The 14880-nt window shown below is 37.7% G+C and overlaps 2 protein-coding genes and 1 long non-coding RNA gene across 3 annotated transcripts in view; 2 read left to right on the top strand and 1 right to left on the bottom strand.

The window, feature by feature from the left end:
* Lrrk (Leucine-rich repeat kinase) overlaps nt 1-14880 on the top strand; it is a 147950-nt gene that overhangs the window by 84954 nt on the left and 48116 nt on the right. The window lies entirely within an intron of this gene.
* Nucleotides 550-14880, bottom strand: part of LOC149475799 (uncharacterized) — a 102396-nt gene continuing 88065 nt past the window's right edge. Inside the window, exon 2 of the long non-coding RNA XR_016317974.1 lies at nt 550-4249. This is a non-coding gene — a long non-coding RNA (uncharacterized LOC149475799). The remainder of the gene's footprint in view (nt 4250-14880) is intronic.
* On the top strand, nt 4259-10111 carry LOC149475800 (uncharacterized). Its single transcript, XM_089712455.1, has 4 exons — nt 4259-5911; nt 8078-8207; nt 8973-9263; nt 9705-10111. The coding sequence occupies exons 1-4, from the start codon at nt 4745-4747 to the stop codon at nt 10109-10111; spliced, it is 1995 nt and encodes a 664-aa protein (XP_089568581.1). The 5' UTR covers nt 4259-4744.

Here is a 14880-nt window from a genome sequence, read left to right on the forward strand (position 1 = left end):
ATAAAATATTCAGTGATTTGATTTTTTAAGGTGCTAACATACTCCAATAGGTATATATTGTAGGTGTATTTTAGATTGGTACATTGCATTCAAATGCATTAAAAGTATACATTTTTATAGCCGATCCCGGCTCGTGATCGAATTTTTCTATTCTTTGAACATTTAACATTAATAAACGTTTTGTCGAAAACACTATGAAAATCGGCTGAGCAGTTTTGCGTGAAGCAGTAACAAAAAATCATACAAAGATTTGCATTTATAATATAAAATATTGGTAGGATTAGTATTAGACTAGCATTAGACTTATTACCTAACATAAGACTAGCTTTCCGCCCGCGGATTCGCTCGCGTGGACTACAAATTGTTGGCTCCGTGGATTTTTTTGAAAATACATTACTTTTATACCAAACATATATCGCAAAGTTTTTATAGTATAAATCCAGTAATACTGTGGAAAGCCGCTAAGTCAAATTTAAAAGTATAGGACTTAAAAATAATACATGTAGGTACCAATTAATGCAGGAATGAAATAGGAATAAAAAACAAAAATACAGAGATGTAAAAATTATTTATTACTCATCTTCTTTTTCATAATTATCTCTTATAAGTAAAACATCATCTAATCTTATAAATTTAATATATAAAAACTAAAAAACACGCTTAAACTCATGAAATTATTGTATTTTCACTGATCCTTGATAATTGTAGTAGATAAGTGGATCAAAACAGAGTCTAAAGGTTGCATACAAACATACAGGTGAAGAATAAAACGTGTTAAAAAGGACGCAGGTGGATCAATCTCACCTTAAGCGAGCAGGGGCCTTAATATGATCTTATAGCGCAAAGCAATGTGGCAACCCCTCTAGCGATGCAAACGATACATCGATGTTTAAAAAAATCGATGTATCGTTCATAAACATCGATGTTTTTACATCGATGTTGAAACTCAAAACATCGACGATATATCGTACTTTATGAATGATGTTTTTATGAACGATGTTTACTAGCGCCATCTATTGATTCGTGCGTATACTGCCAAGAACTCGTGCAACCTTGCTTGCTCAAAACCTTGCCATACAAAAACAATACTTTTTTAATATTTTTTTTTATTTTTATTTGCGTACCTAATATCAAATCTCGATATTTCTTATAAATATATTGTTAAAGTGTTAAAATTTACTGTAAATTCAGTTTGTAATAACACACAGTGTTGTTTTTCAGTGTTATTTTGTGTCTTTAGTGTTTAAAGTCGAAATGCTTTCCCATAAGGAAGCAACAAAAAACACGTTGTCTGAGGACGATTCAAAGACCGGTGTTTCGGATGAAAACCGGCATCCAAAGTGTAGTGGTGAGTCGACTTCCTCGTCCTCGAAGGAGGAGAGGAGCGGGATTCCATCCATCATATAGAAAGCCCCGCGAAAGCAATGTCCCAGTTTCTTGTATTTCATTATTTTACGACATAATTAAAACCTGTAATGAAGCAGACTTACCGTCCGACGTGAAGGAAATCCTATTCAAAATTATTGGCATCATAACATCCAATAATGGCTCTGAGGACCATTATACAATGGAACTGTAGAAGCATTCGGAATAAAAAACATCAACTCATATATTTTATTAATAAATAACCAAGGGGAAAAAATACCTCGGAAGAGAAACAAGGACCCATCAATATCGAAATATCTGTGGCACCAACCCAAGAAGCAAATGAAAATTGTATTGCTACAATCATTTGTAGCAAGTCATCACTGACAATGAACCTAGTATAAATGGGACAATACTGACCGAGAAACCCACAAAAAGAACGCGCTCTGAAGAAAATCAAAGAGTCCTTAATAAGAAGAAAAGAATGGAAGGCCAGAAATATATGGGGTTTCGTAAACCAAGAGGGCAAAAAATACATTTAATGATACAGATAGAAGCGAAAGAAAATTATTACCCAGATGTAATTGCAGCAAAAAAGACACTAAAGTCACAAATTCGACGAAGAAATGTTATGAGATAACCGAAGCAGATCGACAGGAAATATTTACAAATCTATGGTCTAAAATGAACTGGGATCAAAGAAAAGTTTTCGTGTCTAACACCGTCTTCAACCGTGAAGCTAAACGTAAGACTACTGAAGGAAATAGCAGACGTAGTCAATAGTCATTCTTTAGCTTACCATTTGCAAATAAGAAATAATTTATTAGCTGTTTGTAAAACCACGTACTTAAACACAACTGGACTGGGTCAGTGGTCAGTTGCAGATTGGTCGGCAAGAAGCCAGCATGGTGTTATAGAACAACATTCATCAGTTGTGGCCTCCAGAGCCCCTGGAGAAAACCAGAACACTGATAAGCTTGAGTTTCTAAAAAAAGTTCGTTAATCTTCTCAATAAATTACACGCTATTACTGTCGAAAATCAACAAAAAAATTGTACTTGGAACAGACGTTTACTACTTATCACCGCTTTACAATGTTTATAAGTCTAGTTGTGAAAAAGAAGGCATAGATGCCCTAGCCATTAACAAGATGAAAGATGTACTTTCAGAAATGAATGTTTCTTTGTTTTGTCGATCAATGACAACTTCGACGATCTTTAACTTCGGTTTCCGACTGTAATTCTCATGAACCAGATGCCATTTGGGCACATTTATTGCTAATTATAAAATAAAGAAAATGACCCAATTAATATTATCCATTTTTTCTCCGACGGCCCCACCAGCAAATATAGACAAAAAAAGAACTTTTATATGTTAAATTTATTCACAGATAAACTTAATTTAAAATTCTCCACGTGGTCATTTTCCGACAGCGGACATGGCAAAAGTGTTACCGCGGATAGTGTTGGTTGGTCGGTCATAAGACAGCTTGATAGTAGAGTACGCTACGGAACAGACGTTACTAATGCGACAGATGCCTACAATGTTTTAAATAAGTTTATGAAATCTGTAAAGTGTTTTTACATCAATGAGGGCGATCTAATACCACTTAATATCAAACCCGTTCCGGAAACAATGAAATTGCACCAAATAATATCGCCAAAAACAAATATAATACACAACAACAGGCTACTCAGTTGCTTTTGTGGTGATAAAGGAGGTATGTGCAATTGTTATTATCCGAAAACTCATCAGCTCATTCCATTTGATTGTGACACTAATAAAATATTAATTACGGCAAATATCAGCAATAATGCTACGTTAAGTAATAAAATTTCCAGTGATTATGTTACGTATGATACCGTTAAAATTAATGACTCTATTACGGCCAATAGCCAGTGGCGGCGTAAAGGGGGGGCGGTGGGGGCGGTCCGCCCCAAGCATCCAGAGGTGACAACACGGTGACAAAGAAATGCCAACTCTGTCGCGCAGATAGTAGCCGCTGGCGCATCTGCAGGACAAGAATGGCGCGGGCGAAAGGGGGTCCCTTGCCGCTCGTGAAACAAGTTGACAGTTGATCAGTCAGTGCTATTGTTTATAACCGTCGCGTTGCGTCACATTAATTAAAACGAAAGTCAATAAGTACTAAATACTACCTTTCCTTTTGATGTGAAATCCTAGACGAAGTTAATCAGACACAAAAGTATATCCAAACATCTGGGCTATCGCTGGAAAAGTGTGTTATAAAAATCAAAGCCATAAAAATTTTTCTTCAAACTCAACGTATCCAAATAGTGGAAAGAGCTATTTCCTACGCAACTGAAAAATGTGAGGACTTGGATATTTCCGTTGAAAGAAGAGGGAGGAGGATATTCCGACGACGAATGCCAGGAGAAATGTCCCAAGACGTTGGACTAACATTGCCAGACGAGTTGCATAGAGCTATGTTAGAATGTCTTGATAGATTTTACGAAGAACTAGAGCATCGCTACAAAGCAATGGATGACATTCTCACAACATTTGGTGTTGTTCAGAAGAAGACCTTCGTGATATGGTTCCAAATCTTACAAAAATCTATGATGAATTTTCTGCAAAGGACATTATTTTGGAGATTTTACGAGTGAGGCGAGTGAGGCACTTGGAAGCCGCCAGCATTTCTCTTCAAGAAGCGATCCAATGGACTACCCTGGAGCTTTTAAAATTTATTGTAAAATGGGACTATTCTGAGTCTGTTCCAAATCTAGATCTATGTCTAAGATTTTTTTAACTAATAAATATTAATAAATAAATATTTCAGGACACAGGATTTTCACACACGGCACAATCTGATCTCATAGCTCTAAGCTTTCGCTTGTGTTATGGAAACCAGATGGCTGATAAACATACTGTTGCCGCAACAAAATCGTGCGGAACGGAGCGTTGCGACTGCGTCATCGCGGCGTCACGTCGCGGCGCCGTGCGATTGGCCGCGGATTGACCCCACTGTCCTCTACTACTTCGACTCGCCACGCAACCGCTGAGCAGGACACTCCCTCACTAAAATTTATTCTACCAAACGCACTTTGTAATTTTAAATATTAAACTATATACGCACAAGTTTATTGTCTTCTTCTTTCGTCGTCAACATTTTCTGGACCTTCGACACCGGATCACATCCTGGATTTTGGAGACGCAATCGGCGAAGAAGTCGCAAAATTACAGTGCAGTTTGGTAAGACGGCCAGCTAATTTATCCAACCCTGTAAAGCTTCATCTGAGTGATACTGTGCTTTGTATATTCCAGAGCTTTTGGTGTTGCTTGCCTCCTCACGTGCTTTTACGCAGCCGAAGAATCTGCTTCACGTGGCACGTAAGTACTTGTAGCTTTTTACTTCAGTCATTATGTCTCTTTCTGAGCAAAAGGAGCTTAAGGATTTGAGGAAAAAAAGGGGGTTAATCAAATGTAGGCTAACGAATTTTAAGAAATATGTTTCGTCTTTTGAAAACGTGGATCTTGATACACATCAAAGGGCAGAACTAAAATTACGTATACCAGGTGCACAAAGTTTAATGAACGATTTCAACCAAGTACAAAGTAAAATCGAAGATCTTGTCCCGGAGTCAGAAACGGATAAACTCATAGAATCACGCGTAGAGTTTGAGAGGGAATATTATGTTGTCCTGGCGATGCTGGACTGCATGGTAAACCCAGATAATTCCGAGGATAGATCTAATAAATCCATTGAATGTTCCTTAGCGCACGACCATACGACCTGTAACAATTTTAATAACGATTCAGTAAAATTACCGACTATTTCTGTACCTAGCTTTGACGGTTCACATGAACACTGGGTAGAATTTCGCGACACGTTTTCATCCTTAATCCACAATTCGAAAACAATACCACCGGTTCAAAAATTCCATTATTTAAAGGCGAGTTTAAAAGGCGATGCCAAAATCGTTATAGAAAACGTTGAATTTTCATCCGAAAATTATCTGGTTGCATGGGAGCTTTTATTACACCGTTTTAATAACACGCGATTGATAGTGCAAAGTCACATTAAGGCAATATTTTCACTTCAAAACGTCTCAAGAGAATCGGCTAGTCAATTACACAATTTAATTGATACAGTTTTAAAAAATTTACGTATTCTTAAAATCTTAGGAGAACCCACGGAATACTGGGACACTTTGATTATTTATATCGTAGTTTCAAAGTTAGATCCTACCACTGAACGCGAGTGGGAACAATTTAAAAATACCTTTTACAAAATAAACAAGGACAAAATTATTAAACTAAACGATTTATTAGAATTCATTAAAGAAAAGGCCGATTTATTAACTACACTATCCGTAAATCACATTAAACCTAGTATTTCAAATAAATTTTCTACTTACCAAAATAAAAATTCATCATCCAAAATTCATTGCAACATAGTTTCGGATAACAAACAATCTAAATCGCAATCCAATAAGTCGCGCAGCCATTACAAGTCATGTTTGCTATGTAACGAAAGGCATCAGCTGTATTCATGCCAGAAGTTTCTCGACTTATCCCCGCAACATAGGGTTAATTTCATAAATGATAAAACCTTATGCATTAATTGTATGCGTCCAGGTCATTCGGTTGGTACTTGTCTTTTTGGTCCGTGTAGAAAGTGTGAACAAAAGCACAATAGTTTACTTTGTGATGCAATTAAATTATCACCAATTCAACAAAATACAGTGACGTTAACTACGTACGAGCACCCCTCGCTTACTAATACGCATCCCGTTTCAGTGGTTTCAGTAGATAACGCACACATGCAACTTCAATGTATTAATCACGCACAAACCGTTATGCATACAAAGGATGACAATTCTTCGCAACAGATTGTCATATTGTCTACGGCGATAGTTGAAGTATATAATGAATCGGGTGAGTATTATTGCGCACGCGCAGTTCTAGATAGCGGAAGCGAGCGATCCTTTATAACGCAATCGTTTGCAAATAAATTAAATATACGAATATTACAGTCCACTCAACATATTCACGGTGTAGGTAATTCTATTACGCAATGTTCGCAATCTTGTAACATTGAAATTAAATCGCGCGACGGGAGCTTCACTGCCCGTTTTCAATGTTTGATTTTGCCCCAAATTACATCAAAATTGCCTACAACCACGGTTAATTTAAATCAATTTAATATTCCTCACAATTTATTGTTAGCTGATCCCAATTTTTACGAAAGTCAACCTATTGATTTACTGATCGGTGCTGATTTATTTTGGGAATTAATAACCGAAGGAAAAATGCGCCTGAAAAGTGGTCCTTTCCTTCAAAACACCAAATTAGGTTGGATAGTGTCAGGTGCAATTAAATCTTTTCCGTATACTAATAATAAAAATTTAACACATATTAATTGTAATTATTCGACGTTATCTACGGAAGATGATTCACTCGATAAGTTAGTTAGGAATTTCTGGGAATTAGAAGAATTATCCGCGCCTAGCAATAAATTACAGCAATTATCGAGCGAAGATAATATTGCTTGTGAGGAACATTTTATTCGCACAACACGTCGACTTTCCGATGGTCGTTTCTGTGTTTCAATTCCGTTGAAACAATCACCTGAGTTATTAGGTAATACACGCGCACAAGCTGAACGTCGTTTTTACGCGTTAGAGAAACGTCTTCAGCAAAATACTAATTATAAAAAGATGTATTCTGATTTTATACAGGAGTATATTAATTTAGGTCATATGAGTCTCGTCAATACGTATGGGAATCCGCACTATTTCCTACCGCATCATGGTGTGTTTAGGGAGCACGCCACCACAACTAAATTACGCGTAGTTTTTGATGCGAGTATGAAGTCTAGTTCCGGCGTATCATTAAACGACATACAAATGATTGGACCTGCTATTCAAGGTGACTTGATTTCTATTTTATTACGTTTTCGCGAGAATAGGTATGTTGCATGCGCTGACATTGAAAAATTTTACAGGCAATTGAATATTGCTGAAGATCAGCGTGACCTGCAGCTGATCTTGTGGCGGGATGATCCCTCAGAGCCGCTGAGGGTGTACCGACTCAACACCGTGACGTACGGAACGGCATCCGCACCGTATCTAAGTTGTAGATGTTTAAAGGAATTAGCCAAACACTCGAATATTCCGTATGTAGCCGATACTATTAATAATTGTTTTTACGTTGACGATCTCATAGTTTCATCTAATTCTATATCCGAATTAGAAAATATTTGTAAAGAAACTAGTAGTTTTTTAGATTCAGCATGTATTAAATTACGAAAATGGATTTTTAGTCATAATTTAAATTTAATTACGCCTAGCGTTAATGAATCGCAAACACACGATCTATGTTTACTGAATAAAACTTGTAACAATAAAACTTTAGGTATCGGATGGAATAGTCTCGATGATTATATTTATTATTTCACACAAATTATACAAAAGAGTGAAGTAGTGACAAAACGTATTATTTTATCGTGCGCTTCACAAATATACGATCCGCTAGGATTATTAAGTCCGTTTATTACTATCGCAAAGCATTTATTACAAAGATGTTGGTTGTTAAAATTGACGTGGGATGAATCGGTTCCTAACGAAATTTCGCAAATATGGGATAAGTTTATAAATGGATTATCTTTTCTTAGCAGTTTACGAATACCGCGTCACGTTATGTGCATTGATCCAGTGCGAACCGAACTACATATATTTACCGATGCTTCACAGGTCGCGTACGGAGCTTGCGCATACGCTCGTACGATCAATGCAACAGCTGATGTCACAGTGCGCTTGATATGTTCGAAGGGTAAGATCGCGCCGACTAAACCTACAACTATACCTAGATTAGAGTTGTGTGGTGCGTTGTTAGGTGCACGATTATATTATAAGCTTATTGGATCACTGCGTTCAAATTTTGATAAAATTGTATTTTGGACAGATTCAACTATCGTTTTAGGATGGTTAGGTATGCCTATTAATTTATTAAAACCTTATGTTCAAAATAGGACGGCAGAGATTCACGAGCTGACCAAGGAACATCCATGGCGTCACGTCGCAAGCAAGTATAATCCAGCCGATTTAGTCTCACGCGGGCAAAGTCTAGAAGCGCTTAGCTCCTCATCTTTATGGTGGGAGGGTCCGTTATTTTTACATAATGTACATTTTGAATTGTCCGATTTAAAACATTCCAAATTAATTAATACAGATTTACCGGAAATTAAATCTACAAATATTTGTTGTCACATAAGTAATAATTTAAACGATAATTTAATTATTTTTTCTCGATTTTCACAATATAATAGACTTAAACGCGCAGCTGCTTATGTATTACGTTTTATTAATAACGCGCGAAATAAAACTAATAAGTGGACAGGTTTATTATCAGTCGAGGAATTAAATCGTGCTGAATTAACGTTAGCAAAGTTGAGTCAACAGGAATCGTTTCCCGATATTTACTATGCGCTTAAAAATAATAAAAATATAACGAATATATCAGGCTACAATCAAATTTCTAAATTAAATGTATTCTTTGACGCAAATAATAATTTAATTCGTGTAGGTGGGCGTATTCAAAATTCGCCAAATTTTAGTTTTAATAAAAAATTTCCTATTTTAATCGCAGCTAATCATCATTTTTCACTTTTGCTTTTTCGGTTCGAGCATGAACGTTTACTCCACGCCGGGCCACAGCTTCTACTGTTTACGATCAGAGAGATGTGGTGGCCGGTCGGCGGCAGAAACCTCGCTAGGAAGGTGGTACATTCGTGCATGCGCTGCGCACGACTGCAACCGACTACGGTCGCGCCTATTATGGGGAATCTACCGCAGGAGCGTCTGGACCCAGGTTACCCGTTTATACGTTGTGGTGTCGACTACGCTGGCCCAGTGTTCACGTTGAATCGTAAAGGCAGAGGTGCTAAGTTACAAAAATCGTACATATGCTTATTTATATGTTTTGTTACACGCGCGGTTCACTTGGAACTTGTTAGCGATCTATCGTCGGAATCATATCTATTAGCTTTGAAACGTTTTATATCGCGGCGAGGTAAACCCGTGACTATCTTTTCTGACAATGGGAAGAACTTTGTCGGTCTCATGAATGAGTTCAAAAAATTTTTAGCTACCTGTTCTGATGAAATTAAAGCATATGCAACTTCGCAAAATATTAATTTTAAAATGATACCCTTTTACGCTAGTCATTTCGGGGGATTGTGGGAAGCTGGAGTAAAAAGCTGCAAGCACCATCTCAAACGTGTAGTAGGTAACGCACATCTAACGTTCGAGGAGTTTAGCACAGTATTGACCCAGGTTGAAGCTGTCCTGAACTCCCGTCCTTTGACCCATCTTTCCACAGATCCCAATGATTTCCTTCCACTTAGCCCTGCACATTTCCTGGTTGGTCGTCCGCTGACTGCACCTGTAACGGCTGAGCTGCTATACGACGTGCCTGAGCTTCGTCTCCCGAGGTTCCAGAGGGTGGAACAAATACGCCAGCACTTTTGGAATCGTTGGTCCAAAGAGTATGTCTCCGAGATGCAAACGCGAACCAGATGGCACCAGCACAAGGGGGATCTCAAGGAGAACACGCTCGTTCTCATTAAGGACGACCGATTGCCGCCGTTGAAGTGGAGCTTGGGGCGCATCCACGCGACATATCCGGGGAAGGATGGAGTAGCACGAGTGGCCGACATTCGTACTGCAGACGGCATCGTGCGTCGGGCGTTCACTAAAATTTGTCCGCTTCCTTCACCAGATAGCTGATTCTTCGCTTCGTGGTCGACAGTTCGTTGGAACCAGCACGTTCCAAGGCCGGGAGCATGTTGCCGCAACAAAATCGTGCGGAACGGAGCGTTGCGACTGCGTCATCGCGGCGTCACGTCGCGGCGCCGTGCGATTGGCCGCGGATTGACCCCACTGTCCTCTACTACTTCGACTCGCCACGCAACCGCTGAGCAGGACACTCCCTCACTAAAATTTATTCTACCAAACGCACTTTGTAATTTTAAATATTAAACTATATACGCACAAGTTTATTGTCTTCTTCTTTCGTCGTCAACACATACATATATAATTTTTAAATACTTATATAGATAATTAACACCCAGACACAGAGCAAACATCTATGTTCATCACACAAATATTTGCCCCGGGTGGGAATCGAACCCACGACCTCTGGCTTGGAAGGCAGGGCCACTACCAACCAAGCCAACCGGTCAGTCAGGTTAACTATTTGTGTTCCGGTGGTTTCTTGTGAAAGAAGTTTCTCAAAATTAAAGTTAATAAAATCTTCCTTAAGATCTACAATGAGCCAAACACGACTTGCTAGTCTATCCATATTGTCCATTGAAAAAGACAGAAAAGTAAATTTTGATAATGTCATTGAGTATTTTAGCAAAATAAAGTCACGTAAACACGTTTAATAATATATTTTGTCGTTTTATTTTGAGGGTGCTCAATAGAAAGTCGCCCCGGGTGCCAACCTATGCTACGCCGCCACTGCCAATAGCACAAAGACTATTATTAGCAATGATCATACATTACTTTCATTTAGTGCTGCTGATAATAATTTAACTGTTTCGGAATCGCTTGTACAAGATTTAAATTTTATTATTGGTGAAGACATATTTTTAGATCAATGTCATGCAAATGAGTCATCGTCAAATTTACTATCAGAAAACGCAACTACTTGTCTGCTGGAGACCAATAACGAGAATATTTTAGTTCAGATAACATAGTTATAGCTAATGTACGTCTCCAGTTGACGTAACTTGTAAACAAATAACTTTACAAAATGAACAACAACATCAAATTCCTTTAAAAAAAAGCTCTCTTTTTGCTGCCTGGGAGCTTACACTAATAAAGAGTTCGGTGAAAACATTCAACTGCAGTTAGACTGTCGAACGAGATGGTCAAGCATGAATGATATGATAGGATCGTTACTGAAAATGAAAGACTGCGTTTTAAAACTTCTCATTGATATCAAGTCTTGACATATCGTTTACGGATTTTGAAATACAAACGCTAACCGAAATCCATCGAAGTTTAAAAGTAGTAAAACTAACTGAAAACTCTTTGCCGACATGATGCGACACTGTATACAGCAGACACGGCTTTAAAATTCATGCTGATGAAACTTGACTAACAAAATACATTTTTGAGTTCAAACCTCGCTGTGAACTTGCGACGTCGCGTCGAAAGACGTTTATTAATAGCAGGAATACGCGATGATGCATTATTTTTATGGTGTCGCACAAGGCGTCGCGCGAGAAGCGGCCAGGCTTTATCGGCAATTTGCTGAACGCCAGCCAGGCCCGGCTGTGCAGCGCTTTCCTGACCATCGCGTTTTCGTGAGGCTACATAATTCTTTCCTAGAGGAGTTATCCCTGGCTTTCGTGGTCGTGAACCTGGACGCGTAAACAGAGATGATGAAGATGTTATCGTGGAGGAATTGCGTCGTGATCCAACTACATACAAGCCAAAAAAAATGTCAAGGCGGGAATACCCAGGATTATAATTCATAGAACTATTCGAGCTAACCAACTTCATCCTTACCATTATCAAAAAGTTCAAGCTTTGAAACCCGAAGATTATCCTAGAAGAATGGCAATCTGTAGAGAAATGTTGAGGAGAGATCGGGAGGACCCAAATTTTTTTGAATACGTTTTGTGGACCGATGAAAGTCGGTTTGAGCGAGTTGGATTATTTAATACGCATAACACGCATTATTATGCAGTGACTAATCCCAACTTAGTTAGGATAGATATAGTATAGTTCAATATCTTATAGAGATCATATTAATCAAACAACTGATAGTTGAACGACTGTGACTTGACAATAAAAAAAATCCCTCCACAAAATATGAAGTGAGACAATTTGCTCATTAGAAAATTTATACATTTTAATAGTTAATTATTTTATTTGCAGTAAGAAAAAGTTTGGAAAATCCAAATGAGCAGGCCTTAAGCGCTCATGTCGTACACGAATTATTTAAATTAAGGTCACCCGGGGCTATTGTAGCCAAGGGGCAAATGTAGCTGATTGAAATAACTAGTTACCGTTTCGTTATTAAAATAAGTGACATCTGTGGCTGTAAAGAGAAACTTCAGTTGAGTTTGGTTGCAACAGATGGCGCAACTAACGCTTAAACTGTTTTATCTACGGAGCATCTTTTTAATCTGCCATTTTGAAGTAATGTCAGTGATCAGTGGTCGGTGGGAAAATATTCTCGAAAAAATTGTTTTTGTGCAAAATTAAGAGGTGTTTTGTAGCGAATCGTGAAACTAGGAAAGGTAAGTCATTTTTCATTCATTATTTTCATCCTACGCTTAACTAAAATTATGATTTCTGTACCAGCTACGTTCACCCCATCAAAAATTGTACGTGGGGTAATTGTAGCTACTTTGACAGCTACAATTGCCCCCGTGCTTTTATATGAAAATCTAAAACACTAGTGATGTCAAGAAATCGATTGAAAGAGCGACTGGTAATAAATTTGATAAGTTACCAGCCCTTTAGAACACATGATTGTACAAGTGATATATAATATACGAATTTCTTAAAAAAAAACATCATAATAATGTATTTTTTTGTTACTTATCATACATAACATTTCGCAGTGCTTTTGTTGTATGGACCTCCCATTTTTTCCAAACTCCTATGGGAAATATGATTATCAGTGGGTAATTAATTACGAGTATAAACTAATTTCATAAAGAAGTTGAATACGAAAGTAACACAGACAATATTTTTTTAGTTTGTAAGTTTTGATGTAAGGGACTGCTAAACCCATTTTCAAAAATTCTTTTTCTGATATTAAGCTACCCTATTCCCGAGTGACAAAAGGTGTATTTTTAGGAAACTGGGGTTAAACTGCAGGTAATTTCTACTACACAATAATCATAATAGGGTAATAATGACATAGATACTTAAGGATGGTTACTGTTGTTGTATGGATATTTTAACAAACTTATTTTTATTTTATTTTTAGATGGTTCGGCATTACAAGCGTAAAACAGAAAGTCCGTATTCAAGGGAGAATCTTTTAGAAGCAGTAGAAGCTGTGAAATCTAATAGAATGAGCAGTTATCAAGCTGCAGAACATTTTGGTGTTCCCAGAGCCACGATTTATGCGCATGTAACTGGAACGCGTGGTTTTAATAAACCAGGCAGGTCCACGGTGTTTCATAAAGATTTGGAACTGAGAATGGTTAACTGTATTCACGTAATGGAAAAATGTGGGTTTCCGTTAACTGCTAAGGAAGTCATATCCTTGGTTAGCGAATTTATTCGAAGAAACGGGATTGTGACTGCGTTTAAAAATGACATTCCAGGTCAAGACTGGTTCAGAAATTTTAGAAGAAGGCACAATCTTTCATTAAAAAAGCCGCAATCGGTGGAAATCGCCAGAAGAAAGGCGTGCAATCCCTTCACGGTATACGAATATTTTGATATACTCGAAAACGCTATTCGTAATTTAGATTTATCGTCCGCACCCGATCGTATTTACAATCTTGACGAAACTAGTTTCTGTCAGGATCCATCAAAAAGTAAAGTTGTCGGAAAAGTTGGTCACCGTTGTACAAGAACAACAAGCTCACCCGGTAGAACCAATACGTCCGTTCTTCTTGCAGCAAATGCAAATGGTGATAAAATTCCGCCTCTCATTATTTTCCAAGGGAAATATTTGTGGAACGAGTGGTTATACCAAAATGAGAATGTCAAAACTGCGTATGCTGTAAGCAAAAAAGGATGGATGGAGACTAGCATCTTTGAGAAATATCTAAAAGATGTTTTCGTACCTGCAATCGGGAGCAAGAGGCCAGTTCTTCTAATATACGATGGACATTCGACTCATACAGATTTGAGCGTAATTGAGTATGCAATATCTGAAGGAATTACAATCCTAAAACTGCCACCCCATTCTTCTGACGTGTTGCAACCTTTAGACTGCAGCGTAATGAAGCCAATGAAGGACAAGTGGGACCAGGAACTCATAAAATGGCAAAGAATGCATGTTGGCTTCAAATTGCCCAAAAGTGAATTTGCTAGACTTTTAACTGGCATTTGGGATAATTTGAATCCAGTTATTATCTCAAATGGATTTACAAAGACTGGAATTTATCCAGTTAATAGAAATATGATTGGAAAAGAAAAATTTGATTCCTTATCATCCTTAGCAAAAGTGGGAGAACTATATACAATCGCAGCATAAAACTATATGCGCTGAAAATATTACAGCCAATTATGATAATATTATGGAGTATTATGACTTCGCATCAATGACAAAAGATGCAGACCTGGAAAATTCCGGAATTAACGTATTTCAAAAGATTCCGAGTCTTAAATGTTTAGCCCGGGTGACCTTAAATGTTAACTTTTTCGCAAAGCCAACTTTTTCAGAAAATGCCAATCGGAAGGAATGAATTAGGTATAATAAGATAAAACAATACTCAGCTGCATTTTTTTTCAATTTCAACGGCTTCTCTCCAGTTAAACAAGTATTTATCCAGTTAAAAAAAATTGAAGTGAAA

The sequence above is a fragment of the Colias philodice genome, chromosome 29, assembly GCF_061535455.1.
Source record: "Colias philodice isolate Cphi_HAF_F1 chromosome 29, ilColPhil1 Martin Lab GWU primary, whole genome shotgun sequence".
NCBI classification, from domain to species: Eukaryota; Metazoa; Arthropoda; class Insecta; order Lepidoptera; family Pieridae; genus Colias; species Colias philodice.

Bases quoted from the DNA above. Each gene is read 5' to 3' on its own strand.
- LOC149475800 (XM_089712455.1), top strand. From the start codon at position 4,745: ATGTCTCTTTCTGAGCAAAAGGAGCTTAAGGATTTGAGGAAAAAAAGG. The intron at 5,912-8,077 runs GTTAATTTCATA...GATGCTTCACAG, and splicing joins ACTTATCCCCGCAACATAGG to GTCGCGTACGGAGCTTGCGC. The intron at 8,208-8,972 runs GTGCGTTGTTAG...TTTTAATCGCAG, and splicing joins ACCTAGATTAGAGTTGTGTG to CTAATCATCATTTTTCACTT.